The 22024-nt window shown below is 40.3% G+C and overlaps 1 protein-coding gene across 1 annotated transcript in view; it reads left to right on the top strand.

Annotated features, from left to right (window-relative positions):
• Positions 1-21177, top strand: part of MYO1E (myosin IE) — a 97048-nt gene extending 75871 nt beyond the window's left edge. The window contains 9 exon segments of the mRNA XM_075714178.1: positions 1677-1791; positions 2485-2654; positions 3119-3264; positions 8401-8547; positions 10226-10383; positions 11228-11320; positions 14181-14385; positions 20409-20578; positions 21101-21177. Coding sequence (XP_075570293.1) covers positions 1677-1791; positions 2485-2654; positions 3119-3264; positions 8401-8547; positions 10226-10383; positions 11228-11320; positions 14181-14385; positions 20409-20578; positions 21101-21177 — 1281 coding nt within the window.
• Positions 21178-22024: the final 847 nt, after the last annotated feature.

Below are 22024 nucleotides of genomic sequence, written 5' to 3'. Positions count from 1 at the left end.
AAGTATTGGCTGGGGTTATACTACTTCTGAGAAAAATAATCTTTTAGATAGTAAATGAAAATTTTTCTTTCTACCAAAGAGAGCACCTGTTGTGGTTAATCAGATGAAAAATACTTGATTTGCTCAGGAGTGTGAGGGGAGGCTTTATAATACATATTTTAGGAAAGAATTTATGTCGTATTTTTATTTTATAACTTATGAATTATATTTTAAGTCAATGTTTTCATTGAACTTCCTTATTTGTGACCTTCAGCTGCAGGTGACAGACTATTTTGCATTGAGATTTTGCAGTTAGCATTATTGTTAGAGAAATAAATGGTGAGTGTTCATGAGAGACAACATCAATATTGTTGCTGTAACCTGAATTGCACAAGGGCTTCATCATGCCCCTGCTGAAGCTGAGGAAGTTTTTGCATCAGGAGCACTCGTGCCTGTGTGCTGAAACTCTATCTGGTGCTTGTGTGTTTGTGAAGAGTTTTGTGGGGTTTTTTTTTTATTAATAAGTTTGCTGTAGATGGAGAGTTGCCAAGTGTGAAATAAGGTTTTTATGGGTGGCAGAAAGGAGGCTTCATTATTTACATTTCCATCAAACACCTGAATAAATAACTCTGTACAAGAGCAAGTGAGGTTCTGCGGAAATGGTTTGCACTAGATCAAGTTTCCTTTTTAAGGTCAATATGAACAACAGTATTTTTCTAGATTTGCATGGTTCAGGGCAGCAAATTAAAAAAAGGCTCCTAAAGCCCAGGTGTACTTCTTGATATACCTTTTTTTACTAATATTATCTCTTTTGAAAGCTAGAAGAGAAGTCCTTGCGAATATTTAACACACAGTAGAGGGAAATACTAAGCAGCAGTCATGTCAGTGGACTGATTTAGTTCTGTAACTGTTAGCCAAATACTTGTGCTTCTGATGAGACAAGAAAACATTTAACTAAACTTAAAGTATGTAAAAGGCTATAGTGAAATATGCTGTATCCTACAATAATTATCAAGTTGTTGTAATGCATTAAATTTACATATATTTTAGTGGGACGTGGGAAATTCTCAAAAATGGGGATGCACCTTCCATTTCTGTTTTGATAAATCAGCATTTCCTCTTGAATTCTGACAACATTTTAGATCCAAAAATCTTATTACGTCATACTGAAATATAAGATCATAGTTGTAATGCCTGCAGCCAGCCAACAGAATTCACTGCTGGGAAAGGATGAAGCCAATGGACATGAGAGTATGAAATTCAGACAGGGAAGAAAGTTGCATGTGAATAGAGCGCGTTGTGTTACATGTTGCACAGATCCCCACAGACACAGTATCATTCTGACAAGAGAAATGTGAATTTTGGAGAACGTGAAGATGAAGGCTGGATGTATGACCAGTGGAGAACCTTGAGTTGCACCAGTAGAATATTTCAGGGAGAATCCATATTCCAATTCCTTCATCATTGGGTACTGAGATTAATGGGTAGACTGGTAAGAGCCAGAACTGCTCAAGCATCAGAGACTTCTTCCAGAAAAGCTTACTTTAACATTCTGATTGCAGATCCCATAGTTGTGGTAGAGCCACCAGCTTGGATCTAGAGCGAAATACACTGGAAAGTTGTTGAAAGTAAAATACGTCTCTTTCTTGAACTTCTAATGTAAAATGTTTGACCCACCCTACTGTGTCTTTGCACAGCTATTTTTGTTAGAAGAGATGAGAGAGAGGAAGTATGATGGGTACGCCAGGGCCATCCAGAAGGCATGGAGGAAGTATGTGGCCAGGAAAAAATACGTACAGATGAGAGAAGAAGGTAGGTCGTAACTTCTGGTGACAGATATTTCACACATGGTTCCAGGAACACAAAGAGTGCCATAAGAGATGAAGGAAATAGAGCTGTAGAGCAAACCATTGCATTACAGATGACCATCTAGGAAGGGGTCCAACAATTTGCAGTCATAAGGTACCACTGATGAGGATGGCTGCTGTGCATGTCTTGGACTACCCAGTCTTTCGCTCTCAGAACAAAGCCAGACTGAGTAGGACAGAGATCAGGGGTGTTTGAGGGGAAGCGAAAAAGAAAAAGCTTCCCACAGTTATAGAGGACCTAGGTAGTCTGTAGCTCATACAAATCAATCCAAGGACTGTAATGCTTAGTTGCATGTGTGGCCTGGATTATGTGAATGAACAACAGACTGGGTTTGGAAGAGTTAATCCTTAATTTCCAGCAATGAGTGAGAAATTCCTTAGTTCCAGAAATGCTCCCAAATCATCAGAACTGCTGAGCTTGCTGACAGTGTATTTCATTAGGAATGGATTTAATAATCACATGGGGATCCTTATACAAAGGATTAGTAGTAGTGCTTCACTATTTTTTCCATATTATAAACAATTTGGTTATCACTTCTTCCCAAAAAGTTCTGCTTGAAACAGGTAGCTCTTTCAGATCATGAGTTTAGAAAATTTAGTAAATACTATTAATCAATGTTTGTTTTGGGTATTTAAGCATCAGATCTATTGCTGAACAAGAAAGAGAGAAGACGGAACAGCATTAACAGGAATTTTGTGGGAGATTACATAGGCATGGAGGACCATCCAGAGCTACGCCAGTTTGTGGGCAAACGGGAGAAGATTGACTTTGCAGACACCGTAATTAAATATGACAGACGGTTTAAGGTAGGTTTAAGAGCAACATCCACTAATGATTAGTTCTGCTAGGGAGTTACAGGTGTCTTTACCATCCTTTAACAGAAACTCCACCACGTTAGTGTCATAACATCTAGGATACCAGCTTGAAACAAGTGTCTTTGACCTAAAAGACACATAGGGAAGCAGTTACACCCTTGCAATTGGAACATTGCCACGGTCAAACCTACTGTCCCATGATGAAGGCTTTATGGGACTTGGTGGGCAGAAAGCTACATTAGTTAGGAGCAAAGGGGAACAAAGCTACTTTCCTGTCCTGCGCAATCTGACTCTGAGGTCATGTGATTAATCACATCAGTATTTTTTTCACTTGAACCAAAGACTAACAGTAGTGTCCCAAATCATAGTACATTATATAACTTTGGAACAGCATCACAACATTAGTGCGTTGATCTCCGCATAGCTGTGTATTTTCAAACAATTCTGTGTTTCAGGGTGTGAAGCGAGATCTTGTCCTCACTCCAAAGTGCATATACCTGATTGGGCGTGAAAAGATAAAGCAGGGTCCAGAGAAAGGCCAAGTGAGGGAAGTCTTAAAGCGAAGGATGGAAGTGGAGAGAATTCTTTCCGTTTCTCTAAGGTCAGTACCTTGAAAATATCTTTCTATTGACAGAGAAATTTGTGTAGGATGGGGAAAATAAGTTGATTGATGAAGGGTGAATTTCTTAAGCTGTATTAGCTGAATCTTGTACACAAAGAAAGCTGAAGCCTTATTTTCACTCCCAGCCCTAGTAAGTGTGTTATAGCAATAGATGTTTATAGCCAATACACAAACATTTTCTGACTAGTTGTTAAAATGTTTTGCTTACACTGGGTCTCACCTATCTGGTGCATCCCCCAAAATGTATTTGGTGAAGCACATACTCACCATGCACAAGCAGGTTCTTGCAAGTTTTGGCTCAAGCTTGTATCCCAGAAATAATTCTTACTTACAGAAGTACACCTTGTACATGTCCACTGCTTCCTAAAGGAATGTTCTCTCTCTGGTGAGCTACTAAAACCTTTATTTCTAGTTGGATTTCACATAGCTTCTGTTGACCGAACGTCAAGCCAGTCCCAGACTGCAGGAAATATCCGAGGTGTCCACACAGAGCTGAGAAACCCAGTTAGGTGAGCAAAAACAGGAAGAAACTGCCCATGAGACCAGTGAATTCTTGCCTATATCATTTCATCCCTTTGAAGATGTGTGAACAAAGTCTCTGGATACCTCTGCGTTTGTTATCAGAGTTTATCAGAGCTGGTAGCTGAGTGTAATTTAATACAAAAGAATACTGATCCAGGGTGACAAGTGTAGTTTAAATATTGAAATAAATTACTATTTTAATGGAATACAAGTCTACACTTGAATACTGTGTATTGAGAGCTACTGCAAAGGATTTTGAGTATATGTTTATAAAATGTTGTAAAATTAGCATAGCCAGAAATCTCACAGACATTATCCAGTACTTAAAACGAGCAGATTTCACATTTTTGCAGAATTCTTCACAGCCGTTTCAAGATTAGGGAAAGGTCTGCAAGATGTGTCTGCTCACAGTACCATTTTCAAAACCTGTGGTTTATTTATCATACATCTTTATAATGAAAGTTGCAACAAAATAACTGTAGTAGATCTAGGTTAAACATGAGAGTGGAACCTGTCGTTTTAGTGCTCCAAGTTTGGACTGTGTGCTGTGAAAACCTTGAACAGATTGCAGCCAGACGCTTGAATTTGGCCTGTAGCATTCCAAAGGCATACTCACATTGAGTCAGCTAAAAGGATGGCTGCCTGCCAAGTTAGCAAATGCTGTTACACTCCTCTCGCATGTAAATAACAGCTCCACAGAACCTTCTGAAAGCTAAACCAAATGTGCTTAGTTCAGAGGAAATACATAGGTTACATTATATCAAATAATGTTTTGAACTTAGCTTATTGATTTTATTTTGTTGTAAAAAACACTGGCGTTTGTATATGCTAAAAGTAGATTCAGAATTACAAGCTATCAAACTGTCCAGGTATTCCTCCAAAACCAAACCCTACAAAACCTGTGGGGGCAAGAAGGCTTTTCCCTGCTATCATGTTAGTATGGCCTGAGTTCAAAAGGCTCTTAATCAAGGGATCTCTTAACTCTGTATTGAAGCAGCTTAGTAGTAATACAACGCTCGGGCTGCAGAGGCTGTAAAAGGTATCGCTTCTCTTGAATCTGAGATAACCTTGTCTCAGTGACAGGAGTTAGCGCTTGTAATATTTAGCGGTCTTCAATTAGTAAAACTAGAGCGAAACCTTTATTTAGTACATGTATTATGTAGTATTTATTTTGGGGGTAAAACCCCCCCCCCCCCCCCAAACGTTTTTTCAGACATCAGGCTCAAAGCAAAGATTGTCTTAGCTCTAACTTGCATTCTCTCATGTGTTTTCAAAACTCCAGTTTGTTGTCCCTGTATTTTAAATTTTCTGTACCTCTAAGATAATTGGTTTCTGACTGGTTTTGAAGTGAATCTCAAACCTCTGCGCTGGAAGAAAATAACTGCAATAACGTTCTTCATGAGCTTATCCAGAATGGATTTAGCTCTATTCTGTATTGCAGCCTCAAAGATCCGTAAATTTCAATTCATATTATTTGTTCTATTTTTCATGCAATATTAAATTTTAACTAAATCAACAGAAAATGAAATATATTTTAAATGGAAGGGGGAGAGAGGATAACTGGATTCTTGCATTGCTATCTAAACAATATCTCTCAAGAAACCTATGTGCAATATATTGATGTAAGCTTGTATCAATACAGCTATACACAATAAAGGCAGAATTATCAGCACTATTGGCATGTATTAACAGCAATTAACACTACATAACAATTTAAATTACTAAAGGAGTTGCAATTTAAAGTGCAGATGCCCAACTTGGAATTTGTTCAGCATACTGGGAATGACAGCCCATACTCTCATAGAAATGTTCTTGTGTTTTTAGTAACAATAAATAACTGAGCTTCGTAATTCATCTGATAAGGAGTGACACAGGACATCCTAACAGTACTGTGAAGTCAGACTCTTTGCCAAATCAGCAAAAATAGGATCACTGACTGGATAATATTTATTGTAGGTCTTGGGCTTTTCTTACACATCTCCTTCAGGACCTTGCTGAGGCTCTAGATTTGCTTGATGATAGGAAAGATCATTCTCTTACTCTATTTTTATAGACTTCTTATTGCTATTTTGAATACTAGTTAGGAAAGTTTGTAGTTTCATACACCCTTTTCCAAACTATAGCAAAGTTTTCAGAATTTGAAAAGAGATTATGGAGTGCACAGGTGGGAGGTAGATTTTTAGAAAAATGGGCAGTGATATAACTCATCCTTTACTTAATGTCTCAAGTGGGCTGAAATTGTATTTTCATACCTGACAGTCAAGAGCACCTCTAGCAGCACTAGGAAGCTATTTTTAATTCTGCATAAAAAGGTACTCACAGTCTGTAGAGGGAGTCATAGTCTTCAGTAACTAGATGAAAAGTGGGGGTCAAAGAGTTAGACATGCTTCCCCCTTTCAGATTTATAGAGTCAGCAATCAGGCAAACCAGCTGGGAGAGGAAAAGGGAGGAGCATGCTCAAAGTGGAAAGCTGTTGATTGCCAGGTGATTAGGATCAGAAAACAGTGATGAGGGCAAATAGACCTAATTTTGTCTCTGATAGAAGGTAGAGGCTTTTTCTTTTTGAGCTGAACGTTCTTTGAGTTCCTTATGTGCTATAATTAATTTACTTTTGGAGTTCCTCTGAAATGTTGAAGCAATACAAATACAGATTTAGGTGAGATGTCAGCACCTTCTTTGTGTGATGTATTGCTATGCAAACCATTGAAAGAAGCTGTTTCTTAGTGATAGGTATGTAACTTTGGCTTGCCCTTCACCTGGGTGCCAAAGCCACCTGCCTGGTTTTCCACATCCTTAACCCCTGCAGTGCACACATTCACACTTCCGAGTTACGTATACTGTTTTTAGAAAAAACAGTGAAAACTTGTAATGAATGTTAATTCTAAATCCAACAGGATTTGAAAGGTCCATTTTCCAGAGAGAAATGCAAACTGAGAGTGCCCTTTTCACTTAGCAGGTGATATCTAATGTATTGAAATAAATTGCAATTATAAAATAGTATTTTCTGATATTGGCAATAGCAGCAGAAGATTGACCAACAACATTGACAGAAGAGCAGATAAGCTTTGGCTTCAGACTCCCTGCAGCAGACTAAACAACCATGAATAGGAGCTACGCATTTTCTGCCAGGAATACTTAACAATATCTAACTAATGCTCCTTTCTTCATTGGTTGTACTCCATTTTGTGAAATACCACACTGGTGATGTGGTAGTCGTTTTGTGATAAGCTTAAGTTATTCTCAGCTCTGCACAGTTGTCAAAAGTCCTGTGCTGTCTCTTCTCCCAGCCACACATTTTGCTATGCTAGCTAGCACTCAGGTGGCTGCATAGGGATATGGATGAGGCATTGAAAAGTAAGGGAAGCAGAAAATTAACCTACCAGGAAAGAGCAGGAGATGCATTCTGGCACAAGGGAATGAACAGAAATGCGCATGAATAAAAAGGGTGAGGGGCAGAGGGAAGGCTGCCCCTTCTGACAGCACAACAATGTTAACTTGATTTAAACTGGTTATGAAATCACACATGAAATTAGAGGTTTCTTGTCACTTCTAATCCAATGCAAATGGGGGTGGCTGCCCAAGGGCCAGTCCCCTCCCTCTGTCGTTATGCTCCCACCATTTTCTTGTGTCTGATCTAGCATTGTGCTCCCATGCAGTGACCTGGGTCTGTAAGCCCATCCAGTGGGATGCTAACCAGCTTCAAAATACAACTAGTTTACCGTGGGATCAGCAAATTGAACCAGAGCATCCTATGGTTGGCTTATATGCTATTCAAGTCAGGAAGTAAGGGGGGACCCATGGCCTCCATTTTCAGGTCTTATGGTTTTATTTGGAAAGCTTTATTTATCCCTCTTTGCAGAGAGGATGCAGAAGCAGACAGGCACCAGCGTGGGTACAGCTAGGAAGTATGCCAACATGCTGTTAAAAGGAAGAAAGATACACATATTAACAAATTACAAGCGTGCTGGAACAATAGTAATCCTGGCTAGGACGCGACAGAACTCTTTTTACTGCGGGGACTCTGGAACGGCAGAAATCAGCCTTGCAAATTACTGATGTGGATATCATTTTCTGTGGTTTGCAGCATCTTCAGCAGGTGTGAATGGGAGTTGATCCAACAGTGGCAATGAAACCCTACGTGTGTGGTTTTTATACTGTGCTAAACCAGTCCAAGCTAAAGCCAATGGAAAGTTGAAAGCTTTCATTCCAAATTTGTTTGCTTTGGGTTTCAGTCTTACTTTAGCAACCTTCAGGTTTCCAATTCACCTCTAATCACAAGTTTTGCCATTATTGAAGAGATGGACTTTAATTGTAACTTTAATAGCACGTGTTCTTTTGATAACAGTAATTACTGTAAAATGACTAAGTAGTATTCCTGCCTCTCAAAAATGATTGTTTCAGATATTCCATTATCAACTCCTGAAAAAAACCCAAACCTGTTCTCAGAAAGCAAGATTCTGTAATTAATGCTGCTTGGACTTTCTTATGTTTTTCAAAATTAACCATGAGTACTCTGCAAATGTCTTTATAATGCTGGCTCTGTTTCCTGATGAAATTTTAATCTGAATGGTATATGCTCTGATTTCTTTTCAGCACAATGCAGGATGACATTTTCATTCTACATGAACAGGAATATGATAGTTTGCTTGAGTCGGTCTTCAAAACTGAGTTTTTAAGCCTCTTATCAAAACGATACGAAGAGAAAACACAAAGAAAACTACCTCTGAAATTTAGCAATACGTGAGTTACATTTTTTTTCCAATGGGCTTTTAAGAATAAATAGTCTTTGTTCTTGCTGCCAAGGCAAATGAGTGAGTGCTAGTTGTTGAGCTCCTGACACTATGCTTTGTTTTAAAATAATAAGAGGCAGCACAGTGTAAAAATCTGTATGTGCAAGGAGACCAGACTTTCTGATTAGCTCGTCAGAGTAACAGGTTAGGATTGTACCTGGGCCATCTGCCACTTTCCACTGTCTGTGCATAGAAGAGTTGCCTTTGTTCTGCTGAACATAGATAGCATCAGGCTCAAGGGTCTGCAGCTCTGTGCTACAGAGCAGCTCTGTGCCAGCAGAGCTGTGGCCCCACAGCAAGGGCCAGGCTGGTCACTGCACAGTTAATGTGCAACCGTAGTGCAAGCTCTTCATCTCTGTGCTGGCTGCTGTTTCCTATCATGAGAAGGGAGCATCCTCTTCCAACTCCTTAACCTTGACCTAGGAGTGGAAACATTGTGGAAACATCATGATAAAGAGCTTGAAAGACAATTCCGGAGACATAATGTAACAATCTGAAATTCTGAAGTTTTTTGTGGGGACAGAGAACTGCAGGGTGAGAGGATAATTCTAAAGGATTCTCATTAAGTAAATGATATTGGGAACATTTTTTAGAAACAAGCCTGAAAAGCTACAGAATGCTTGATGTGCATTTTAGGGGTAAGGACATGCTGGAAACTATCTCAACAAATATGTGCTTTTGTTAATACTGCTACCTGTTAAGCAGATCAGCAACAGCAGGCCTTGGATTTGTATGTTTATTTCATTTCCTTCAAAAAAGTGGAAGAATTATAAAAGGTAACAAGATATTATTATTTTAGTTTGGAAAGGGTGTAAGAGGACAATTAAAGTGTAGAACATTCCCGTAGCGTATACTCCTGTACACTGGGAATCCAAAGCCAGTACCAGGAGTAAATTTTTTGTTCAGGTAAGATGTAATGTATTGTACTTCTGGGGTCTTGCCCAAAACCAAAGCATAACTTCCTTAGCTCGTATCTGATAACAGATCAGAGCAGATGGACAGTGTGGAAATGCTGGGAAAGAATATATATGTGAGTGTGTGTGTGTGCACGCATGCATGGAAAAAAATTTAAATTGGAAAGATTGAAGTATATGTATGCAAAAATGTTTACTCCCAGAACATGCACAAGGCCCACTCCTAAAGCATATATTGGCATATACATGCCGATGTCTATACATATACACACACACACACATACCCCTAATGTATATATACATCTAATGGTATATAGAGAAGAATGTTTAGGAACAGAGCACTCTAGCTTGCTCCAGTAGAGTCTGCTGCAGAGGCAGTGATGTTTGATGGCAGACACATCTCTTACTCAGACCTTTGCACATTTTTCCGCAAAGCTCACTGTACTCTTCTTCCTCTCCAGGGCATCTTAAACTTCCTTTGAGTAGCTCTACCAGGAAAGTTAAAACATCAGTTAAGAAGAACATTTAAACAAGCATGAAAAAGATATTTAATTAGGTGTTCTAAGTCAGCTAAGTCACTCAGGGAATACAGATTCCCAGTCTAAGCTTTTTATTTTTATATTTCTAAGTTATCTGCTGCCAAGTGATATTGTCCTGATTTGACATAGAAATGCTTTCTGGTTTTTATTCATATGCTCATATGCTTTTTATTAGACTTGAAGTGAAGCTGAAAAAGGAGAGTTGGGGGCCCTGGAGCAGTGGTGGTTCTCGACAAGTGCAATTTATGCAAGGCCAAGGAGATATAGCCATTCTCAAGCCAAGTAATAAAGTGCTGCAGATCAGCATTGGACCAGGGCTACCAAAGAATTCCCGTAAGTATGAATTTCCTTTAGAAATTAGTGAATATTTTAGAAATTTAGAGAGTGGTTGACTCTTTCTCTCCTTGCTTGCCTCTAGCCTCAGCACATTCTTTATTATTTCTCTGTAACACTTAAAACAAGATCCAAGTTATAGATCCTAATTATATAGGAGAATTCCCTACTGCTCTACAGTTGTGCTAGAATTTTGTTAGTTTCACCATATACCTTTTCTGAAATGTCTGAAATTCTTTGCCCTGCAGCAAAAGAAATGAGGGCATTTAATCATGTGACATAGTACAAACGGCATAATTAGCCAAGCATTTTGGGGAAGAGTCTTTCATTCTGCTCTGAGCTCCTGTGGTTCCTACAGTCTTGCTGATGGGGAACGGTCTGCATCAGGACAGGACAGGCTGTGATATGAGGAAAGGTAGCTTCTGTGCATCACCAAAGATTGAGCTGCAAATATACCAGCCTCTCAGGTTTCATGTCCTACCTTTTGCTCATACTAATTGCTGATCAGAAACAGTATAGTCAAAAGTACTGCTGTGCCAGCTATCCATGGTTTATAAACAAGTTCATAAAGCTAACAGTCTTCTGGGCCTCGCTTACTGTAGTCTTCAGACAGCTTTACTTTATGTCCTGTGGCTCAACTGGATCACAAAAGGAAGAATACGCCTAAGTTATCCTTGTTGCGCCTAAAGCTTTAGCACAACCTGGCCAACACTGTAGGAGTCAGATTCATTTTTCCTGAAGATCAGCTCTTTCTGATCACAGAGTAGGGGTCTGGCAGCCAGAAGGACTTACCCAATTAATGTAATTGTGAAAGTGTAACACAATGTTGCTGGGGTTTTTTTAGGTCCTACTAGACGGAACCTTACCCAAAGTAGAGGGTATTCCAACAGGTCTCAAAGTCAGACTTACCCCATGAGAGCTGCACCACCTCCTCCTGGTAAGTCCTCTTAGCCTTGAGCAAAAACAAAATTCCAAATTCAGGCTTTCACCTTACTCTTCTCATCTGGTAATTTTTACCCATTAAAATATCACAGTAAAGGTTTAAAATCCTCTTTAAAACATCCTGTCTGGAAAACATACATTGTAGGCGTTTTATGAAGTGTATTGTTGGAGTCTGCAGACAATCAAACTGGTATTCCACCAGAGATATCCTGATCGTCATGGACGCTGGCATGTTCAGCCACTTAGGATAAGACACTGAATTTAAAACTAACCCCGTAGCCTTCTCCACTTTCCTTTCTGGGGTAAAAGCTATACACTTACCAAGTCATAGACAATGCTTTGCAATGAAACTGCTTTAAGGGCTGATAAACAGAAGAATGCAATTTATGTCTCAATTGTCCTACCCTGTTAGTAACAACTTTTGTGTATGCTGAATGCTGAGACACGTCAGCTGTGCCAGTAAGCAGTGTGGCTTTTTCTGCATGGGAGTGATGTCATTAGGGTGTTTCACTTCTGCTCTTGAGAGACATGATTAATTTAGCCTGTGATCTAAGAGGGGAGAACAATATTCCATTGACCCAACATTTCCCAAGTGGTTTTTTTTTTTTACTTACACTCCCAGAGTATTTTTTTTTTAACAGAGTTCTCTTTCAGTCAGCTGCTGCTTACTGAGAAGCACAACGCTAATGGTGTAAGTTGGGTGTGCAGCCAGTCTTGGTCACCAAATTAACTAGACAAGTCCCAATCCTAGTAAAACCTCATAGCTGTGTGAGTCAAACTAAGACTGCCTGACCTGCAAGAATTGCTTGTAGTAAAGTGGGAAATTACTGTAGTTAAAGGAATTAACCTGTCTGCAAACGCAGATAGTAAATATTCATACAGGATGAGTTAAAGCAAGGAAAGTCTGTTTTAATATTTGCGAAAACTCTTTCAGCAGTTTTATAGCTACATGAAAAAGACAAAAACATTGGTTGAAGAAGCCTTGTGCCTGCAAACCAAGCCCAAACTTGCCTCGTGTAGGTAAGGTGGTTTGGATGTAGAGTTGCACACAAGTCCAAGGCACCAGTGGATGCCCGTACCTGCGGTATGGCCTTTTGTAATCATATGTCCCCCAGTGCTTACGACAGCTCCTGAACAGACATGTCAACAGAGAGTCCTAACTAGATGAGCCTGCCTCTGTGTGCAGGAAGACACTGGGCTAACTTTCTGCATGGGATTGATGTCATCAGGGTGTTTCACCTCTGCCCTGGAGAGAAAAAATTAATTTAGCCTGTGAACTCCGAGGAGAGAACAAGATTTTGTTGACCCACCATTTCCCATGTGTTCAACTGTGGAGTTGAACTAGATGTTCATGGACCAGTGAAACTACACTGTAGTGTCCAGGCAGGATAAGTGTAACTACTGAAGTTAAATGCTGTGTTGACCCTTATGCATTAGGGTATCATGTTTAAAAGGTGAATAGAAGTATTTCATACAGACCTCAAATCAATTACCATAACATGTTTGGTGGAGGGGGGGGTTGTTTGTTTTTTTAATTCAAACTTTTTTGTAAAGTAGCCAATTATAGCTGGAAAAAGGAGATTGAAGACAGCTGTTACAAAAGATTTCCAATTAGATTGTCCAGACTTTCAAGGAGTCTGAGGCAATTGAATGATTTGGGCACATTCCTCCTTGAAAGTCACAAACAATTCTCTCCATCCTGCTCTCACAATGTGGGAAAGTGACACTGTGGGCCATCATCCTTGATCATTGGAAATGTATTCTGCTATTTTCACATCTGTTTTGAAATTAATGATCCAGTAGCTGAACAGACTGTTATGTATATGTTCAGAATAACACAAACCTTTATCTATATAACCATAATGTACATGCCATACTAGCTTGGGTCCCAAACTGAGTTTTCTGTATGAGTTTATGACTACTTAAGCTCTGCCACAGTATCAAGAAAATATCAGAAGCAAAGGCCAGCTGTTGAATGCAGTAAGGTTTTTCCGAGTGTCATGATTATGAATTCTCCTCACACAGCTATTCATTCTGCTAATTTTCAACAGGCATAATCACAAGGGAAAAAGGAGATGATCATCCACAGCATTAACCAATCTGATTTTTAATATAAGCGTAGCTCCCATTATATTCAGCGGGGGTTTTAGGAATGTAAAACATGCAGAATTGAGCTTCTTAGGCCCTGATCCTGCAAGTTGCTCAGACATGGGTGGGTTTGTTTTAAATTCAAGTTAGAGGCATAATTATTTAAAGGCATTTACCCTTGTCATCACCTAGAAACTCCTAAGCTATCAATCAAAGTAGCAGCAAGGCTTTTAAAAAAAAAACAAACAAACTAACAAACCAAACCAAAAACCCACTAAAAACCCCCTTGCTTGTTAAAATAGATAAATATTTATAGCAACTTAAAAACCAGTCTACCCAGTATTCACGGAGTTGGATGGAGATTGAACTTTAAAAGAAAAAGCACTTCTAGCTAGCTTTCGATCAACCCTTAGCTGGATAAAATTTTATGCAGTGTTTTAAATAGAGGTCTGGTGTTTACATGCTAGCTAACATTAATAAGGTTGAATTAGCTGAGAGCCAATCCTCTTGCTTGCTTCTAACGTTCAAGGCACGTCTCAAACTTGAGCACAAGTCCATGAAGACGTGAACCCAAAATAGATTGCCAGCAGACCTGAAACTGTGTGTAAATCACACTAAGATTTCAAGATTATTTTGCTTTCAAAGTCCTTGATAGCTGAGTCTCGCTGACAGCTGAATCTGACAGCTGAGCCATCAACGCAAGAAAAAGGTTACCTTTACTGAGCTGTAGTTTGGACTGGATGTGTTCACACTTTACTTACTTCTAGGTCAGCAGCAAAATGGAGTAATAAATCCCCCCCAGATTGTACCACTTCCCCATGGCCCAGGAAATCAACGGGCCAGTCAGAAAAACCTGTACACAAATATGGCACGACCAACTTTACCACGGCAACTGTCTGGAGGATCAGGCAAGATTTCACAGCAACCAGAAAGCTTGGATTTCCTGAAAGTACCTGACCAAGGAGCAGCCGGGTAAGATTTTACATTAAATCTGAGGAAAAAAGTGTCAATTTTTGTAAACAGCTTCACACACTCAGACTGTTCATGACTCATAAACTTGTATTGTGTACACAGATGACCAGATTGTGCTATTGAGCTGTACTCAAAGGTATCATCATCTTCCATAGGATTTCAAAACACGTATTCCATCATAGGCCTTTAGGAATGAAGGTGAACGAGTTCTAGTTTAATACCTTAAATTTGCATGGTACCTTCTACTTAAGGATATTAAGACACCCTTCTACTTAGGGATATTAAGACATTTGGCAGAGTTTAACTAGGCCTTCTTTCCCTTCTGGTTTACAGATCATAACCAGTAGATGTGGTATTTTATGGCAACTGTCATGCCCAGAAATGCTGGCTAATAGTGCTCTTGTTTCAGCTTTGACTCCTAACTCGTATACCAGACTTGTACTTCTTTTTAGGAGGAAGGCTTGGCAGTGTGACATTCGAGATTATTTCAGCATCATTTGGACTTCTACGCTGCAGCCTTCCAGAACAATCCTATGTGATTTGGGGGTTGGCGGGTCTTATTGTTGTAACTAGGTATTTCCTAATAGCCAAGAGTCAAAAGCATCAAAATAATTACCAGAAGTAGCAGAAAGGCTGAACCAAGAAATCAGGGGCTTAGTAGAGGGAAGCAGAACAAGTTGTTCTCAACTCTGAAACCAGCTGCTCCAGATCTTGACTGAAAATCCAGAAGCAGGCAAAACCTCAGATTTGGGGAAATCATGAAGACAGAAGTCTTCTGTCAAATATTTATGGGACCTTAGTGCTCCACAATGTTAAAGGCCTTAGAAAATTTTAAGTTTCTCAGTGACTGAACAGTTTCTGCTTTAACTCAGCCCTTATAGTCCACTCTCTCGTAGAATACTAGTGGAGCTTTACTCTAGTGGAAATTTGAGTGCTACTTAATTGTCAAAGACTGCTTGCCTATTCAGCAATTCTAGCAAAAAAAAGGAAATCATCTGGTTTTGAATAAGCAGTTTGTGTTTCTCCTTGCTGATGACTTCCTATTTGTGTGGTTTAATTCTGATGTAACCAAGTCTGAGAAATTACTATTAGTAATAGCTGGTTGTCCGAGAGCATATTAAATCAACAAGGAAAGTTACATAAGCAGATAGAAAAAAAATCCACTGTGGTAAGGTGTAATAACTTTGCAAAGTAATGGTTAGTGCAGACACAATTCTGTAGCCCACAGCTCTTCAAGTAAACATAAATAAATACCTCCTTGTTAAGTAGGAAAGCCCTGTGTACGCTGAACAAGCCATCATTCTTACATCTCTGCCCAAATAATATCAAGGGGAAGAGGAAGGGGAAATTTGGACTTTTCCTGCTAGGAACTCTGTATTTGCAGGTTCTTAGTAAATTACAGTTCAATGTCCTCCTGAGCTTCTCTTCCTCCAAATGGCCTCTCTCTTTCCCTCCCTTCCAACAGATTGTTGCCTCCCTCTCTAGTGAGATAGCGCCTATAGCCCAGCCTCCGACAGACAGCTGGCTGGCAGCAGTTAGCTTTATGTGGCACCAGTGCCCTGACAGACTGATTGCAGAGGCTGAGCCTTTGCTTACCACAACAGCTAGAGTACCATATATCCCCTGAAGGTGATGTAAAAGTTTGAAGTAAAACCTGAGTCACTGCTGTAGCAAGAATTTTGCCTAAGGAAATGCCCAAGTATTTCAAAATCTCCCACTACTGCATTCTTCCACCCTTATCATACATTGTCCACCGAAGTAATGCAGCAGTGACATGCCACGTTCAAGGATTTTTGTTGTTGCTCACCAACACTTAAGCAGTCATGATATTTTTACTGTGAGCTGCCAGTTGTGACCCAGGCTCCCAGGCCTGACAGCAAATCATTTTGCCAAATATGGAAGAGCTTGCGGTTGGGGTAATCTGGGAGAAATCAAGATTAAGTCAAACTTTCACCACGTTTCCACCTGACCCTCTGCAGTCCCTTAACATATTTGCCCTCAGCCCTGGAATATTCTGAGGGAGGTATTAGATGGAACAGCTCGGTCCCCTTCTCCAGTGATCCACATGAATGCGGCTTCTTAGAGGCAGCAAAAAATTACTTACTTTTAACCATAATAAGAGCAACTGTTTGTTCCAACAGACCCTTCTCAGCTGTCAGTCAGTAGACAAGCTCCTTAGCAGATGTTCTGCACTAAATTCTCTGGCTGACCTAAGCATTCTTTTTCGTGTGTGATCCAACTGGCTACAGCACTGATTCAGCATTATTACTTACAGTGTTGCTTCTAGTGAGCATTAGACACCTCATAGAAAACAAGTAAATGTACACAGAATTGATAGATTTTCAGTATCAAAAGAAGAGCACAGCATTCCTAAGTAGGGGCTTTCCAGTTCCTAAACACCAAAAGTAGGGGTGGTCAGCCCTCCAGCAAAACGAGGCATGTCCAGAGTGTCTTTTCACTTGCACTAATGGCAGTCATTTTTCCCCACTGCGCACCAAGTGTTAGCCATAAGATATCGTAAGCATATTTAGAGCATTCTTGTGTTTAAGATTGGTCTTCAAATAAGAAAGAAATCAGAAACAAGTAGCCACTACTGCTTATTTTAACAATTTCAAAACTGTCAGCACATGCTAATACTTTCAGACACATCTCCATCTTTGTAAACTAATAACTTCCATGCCTTTAAGTGGTAAAATTTTCTCATCGCATGTCAACTTATTCTTTTAAAGCAGTTTTGCTAATATGAGCCTTCTACTTTGTCTTGAGACTACAGTTCACGTAACAACACAAACCAATAAGCCACAGGATAAAGCCATTGTGATTTCTGTCAGCCAGCTGTGACTGACACATGCATTACTGTAAAATGTAGCAGCCACCAAGTACATAATGAGATAGGAACTATCATGTTGGATTAAAAAAGATGAGTTGCATCATACCACAGATCCTAATGCTATGGGTACACACCAACAACCCCATCTGCTTCAGTCTTACAAGTTTACAAGGATGTTTAGCGCATATTAAAGTTTCCATTACTTAGTTACCATTTTAAGTGGCAGTTATGGTCAATGTCATCCAAGGGAAGAAAAAAACCAACCAACAAAACACACTGTATTAAATGGCATCTTCACCCTCTGCCCCAGTTTTCCCTGATAACCATGTATGCTCAAGAGTGATAGAAAAAAAAAAAAAACCCACAAAGAGCCACAGCAGTAATTGCAACCAGAACAAGTGGGCAACAGGCATCCATTGCTCCCTCTGGATGGATTCTGGATGGATTTTGTGGAAGTCAAGCTTATCTACAGGAAGCCACAAGTAAGACAAAAGAGCACTTAGTAACGTAGCTTATGATTGTGAGCAGAGATAGGGAGAGAAGGTGTTGGGGAGTGAGGATTGTTTGTTTTGTTCTTTTTGTTTCGTTGTGATCTGGTTTTGGTTTGGGTGTGGTTTTTTTTTTTTTTTTCCCTTTCAAAGCAAGCCACAGCTGTAGGCAACATGCAGAAGCAATGTGGATGCTACTGTGTAAGGTGAGGGAACATCTAAAAAGGGCCTGGCAAAGTAATTTCTTAGACCTTAACATTCCAATGTATGAGTTGCTGCCTGTGTAATGCACCCCACGAGTTCACTGAATTGCATTTTCTAAAGTGTAAAAATAGTATTTTGGTCAGAAATGGTGGAAAGTGCCCACTCTGAGAGGAGTAGGGTGCAGCCCAGTGAGGATCATTTCAGGTGGGCATTGAAACCAGCAGGTAATAATTTGATTTTACATCTGTGTGACTTCGGAAAGCTGTGGGCTAGTCTAGGAATTGGATTATTTTGACACAGCGTATGCAGTGCTTTGTTAATGCTAACGATACGCTATTCTGAGCGCACAGTCAAAAGTCCAATTTGCAATCACCCTAACGTTAACGCAACGCAGTTACTGCCCCTAGCAGTACTAAGTGTTACCGAGGTGTCTTTCGGTAGATGTTTCCCGGGCCATTTTATACTCCAGTTTCCAAGCGGTAGAGAGCGTTGCGATGCTGCCAGTGGTACCGCTTTGTGAGCAGAGCTGCGAGCGGCTGTGGCGAAGGCAGATGGAGGACAGGCTCTTCGGGCTGGACGAGGCCGGGGGGGGGGGGTGGGGGGGTGGGGTGTCCCCGCGCACAGCTGTGCGCGGGGACACCCCACCCCCCCCCCCCCCCCCCCCCGCAGCAGAGCAAAACAAGCAGCAGCGCCAGCAAAACAAGTCGCGTTCCTTTTCATCGCCTTCCGTCTTGCTACCTGCAAACTGTTGTCACCCTTGGGCACCGCAAGTATTAGGGACCAGCCACTAATCTAGCCAAGTGCCCGGGCCATTTTTCAAAGGCATGGATTCCCAAAGCCAGTCCAGAACAGAGAGCCAGGCTCACAAAGGAGATGAGGAGGCAGGTATGTCTGACACCTGCGGGGTTCTGCCTGGTCTTCCTCCCAGTTCTTCCCGTCTAGTACCATTCCCAGCATTACTATCCTCAAGTTTCTCCAATACGTTCACCACTGTGAAAACAAACATCCTAGAGGAGTTTTAGAGCAGTAACAGACCAAAGGAAGTACTCATGAAAAAGTGACATCTGCAAGGCTGGCTTACCGAGCATTATGAGCTCCTTTATTAATGTGCTGAAAAGGACCAATAGGACTATATTCAGCAGTGGGTTTAGATTAAGTTTTTCTCTGTGAATGTTCTTCTTCGAAATGGAAAGCTCTAGTGTTCCCTGTGCACAAGGAGTGAGCTAGAAGAGTTGTGAATTTAGTATTTCAATACTCTAGATACAATTTTTAAGGGTTAGAATTAGGCTTGTTTTTAGCAAAGTTGCTGAGAAGGCTGCACTAGTACTATCCCAGCTTTAATGTCTAGCTATCACAACAATCCAATACAAGCCTGAGTTTAAAACCACCATGTTCTCACCAGCAAAACATCTAAGATGTTCTTGTTCTACTGTGGTTGCAGAAAAGCTAAGCTACTTTTCTAAGACTTGCTGTGAATTCTTTTATTTCCATACCTAGGTCTAGGTTTCACAAGTAGTCTATCCCAAGGGAAGTCAATGCATGCTGAACAACAGGAGAAAAATCCTCTCTCCCAGTAGATAAATTTAGAGTCGAAATGCTGTTAACCCATGCTTCAAAGCTCATTTTCTGGTGCAGGTCACTACACAAACTTAGAACTAGACAGAGATGTATGTATAGGCAAAAATTAGGTCTAGGACTTCGTGTAAGTAACTATAAACCTTTTCTGCAAGAGCTGTGTGACGTTATCATGGCATTACATGACATCATCACAGTTCAGTCTCCTCCACATCACTGCAACACTTTCAGTCATTCAGCACATTTTTTTATTATTTATTTTAAACTGACATATTGCATCTAATACCTGTTCTCTCTTCCAGCCTTTATTAGCTGATGAGCTGGCAAAATGCATTTCTTCCCTCTTTTCCCTTCCTAATCTTTGGAGTGGTCACAGCTGTGACAAAGAATTTGTGCAGCATCTCCCCTGCTGCTTCAGAGTTGACTATAACAGAACAAGTCGATAGACGGCCCTGGAATCTGAGGCAACTTAAAAGAGATGCAGTCTCTCTTACAGCTTAGTCACAAGAATGGTAAAGTAGCAAGCCTGTGAGCTAGAACTTTGTTTTTAATACTGGGAACTAAATCCCTTGTGAAGTTGGGGCACGGGGAGAGACAGACTAAGCTGTGTAGATGCCAAGATATGCATGAACTGCATGTGCACATTTATTTACATTCCAGCCTGAGCACTAAAATGTCTTCTATGCATTCGAACTGCTGTTTGGAAGTACCTATCCCATCCATTTCAGTAGGAAAGAAATGGCAACGCTGTCCCTTTCACAGGGAAGTCTTACATTGCTGTTTTTAATTGTTGTGATGTTCAAGAGAATCCTTTTTCCCTTGTTCTGTGACATTCTCTGGAATCAATTCATTAGGACAAAGAGGTTGATAAAGCTTAGGTTCAAGTCATGAGCTTTGAAGCACATTAACATTTTTTCTCCCGTTAGTGTTCGCAGGCAGACAACAAACCGACCCCCACCAGCCGGAGGAAGGCCTAAACCACAGCCAAAACCTAAGCCTCAGGTACCACAGTGCCGGGCACTGTATGCATATGATGCTCAGGACACAGATGAACTTAGCTTTAATGCCAACGACGTGATTGATATAATTAAAGAAGGTATGTAGAGATCAAAGGTTTTGCTACTTAAGTACTAACCTTGAAGGTACACTGTCATAAGACATGACTTTTTGAGCCATCCCACGCTTACCTTCCCTCATTTAGACTTGCAAGTTTCTACAATAGCTCAGGGAGCAGAGGTCTCCACACCCACACCAATCAAACCTGTTCACTTAAAAGCATGTCAGGGACAGATCAATGACATATGCATAATTTGGTACTGCAGATCTGTAAATTTAGTTAGAGAGTAATTCTATCACAGGCTCTAGCTGAAAATTAGCTTAAAGCACAACTATAGCACAAGAACCAAAAAGCAGTTCCAACTCTTTGGGTCTCCAAAGCAAGCTCAGAAGGTATAGTGATGTGGTCAAAAGATTAGCAAGCTCAGGTTCTCGAAATCATTTCTCCTCAGTCCTTCACAAGAAGGCTCTCACTGTGTAGAACAGCTTTGCAAGGCTGCCTCAAAAAGTACACAAAAAGGTTTACAGACCCTCGCTGCTTACTTTGCTTTCTTTGTCATAGATCCTTCTGGGTGGTGGACAGGAAGACTACGAGGGAAACAAGGCCTGTTTCCCAACAATTATGTCACCAAGATATAAAAGACCATCGGCCAAAAATTGGCATGAAGTGACCGGGGGTTGAAGATTTTTTTCCCTTGCCTTCAGGACACTGTTCTTCCAAGACCTGCCTTTCTCAGCAGTATTTTCACCAGTAAAGTTGCGTATGAGCAGGAAGAAAATTCCCCACAGCAGACTTTGACCTTTTGTCTCCGAAGCATACAGCAGTGACTGACCAATTATTTATTATATTTAAAACCTGGTTTTAACACCTAGTAAGTGAAGAATGCTCAAACGTACTATCTTCCTGAAACAGAAAGGTGCTTTGCAGTCTGGGACCAGGGACTTTGAAAGGGGTGTATTTAATAAGTGCCTTCAGCTGAGTATCAGTAACCTTTTTAATTACCTACTGAAGATAATAGTAAATGCACATTTCCTCTAATGCAGATCATTCTGAGGAACATGTTAAGTATGCTGCTACATGTCAAAAAGATTTAGGCTCATCTGGGATATTACCATCTAAAAACCTACTGTGATGGTATATATAAGTAATTCTGTACAGAGTTGTAATGTGTTTGCTGATGTGTTTAGAGACTCCAACAGGCACGACAAGAAGTTAAAACAGAAAACCACATAGTACTGTATGCTAAACAATGTTGCCTTCTTCAAGATTTATATTATAATATGGCTGGCCCATGTTGGATTTATGTTTAATGCTCTTCCTGTTATAAGAAGTGTCTTTATGCAGAGCTGTACATTTATAGAAACAAATTGTATACTGTATATAAAAACTGAGTATGATAGAAACATATATGAATGTATGATGTAGTATTCCACTGTTCTTATTCATGAAGTAGTTTTACTAGAATTTTTATGCCAGGTACTTACA

The sequence above is a fragment of the Pelecanus crispus genome, chromosome 7, assembly GCF_030463565.1.
Source record: "Pelecanus crispus isolate bPelCri1 chromosome 7, bPelCri1.pri, whole genome shotgun sequence".
In the NCBI taxonomy this organism is placed as follows: domain Eukaryota; kingdom Metazoa; phylum Chordata; class Aves; order Pelecaniformes; family Pelecanidae; genus Pelecanus; species Pelecanus crispus.
Note: the sequence above shows the minus strand (reverse complement) of the source record. Positions and strands in the feature narration are given on the sequence as shown.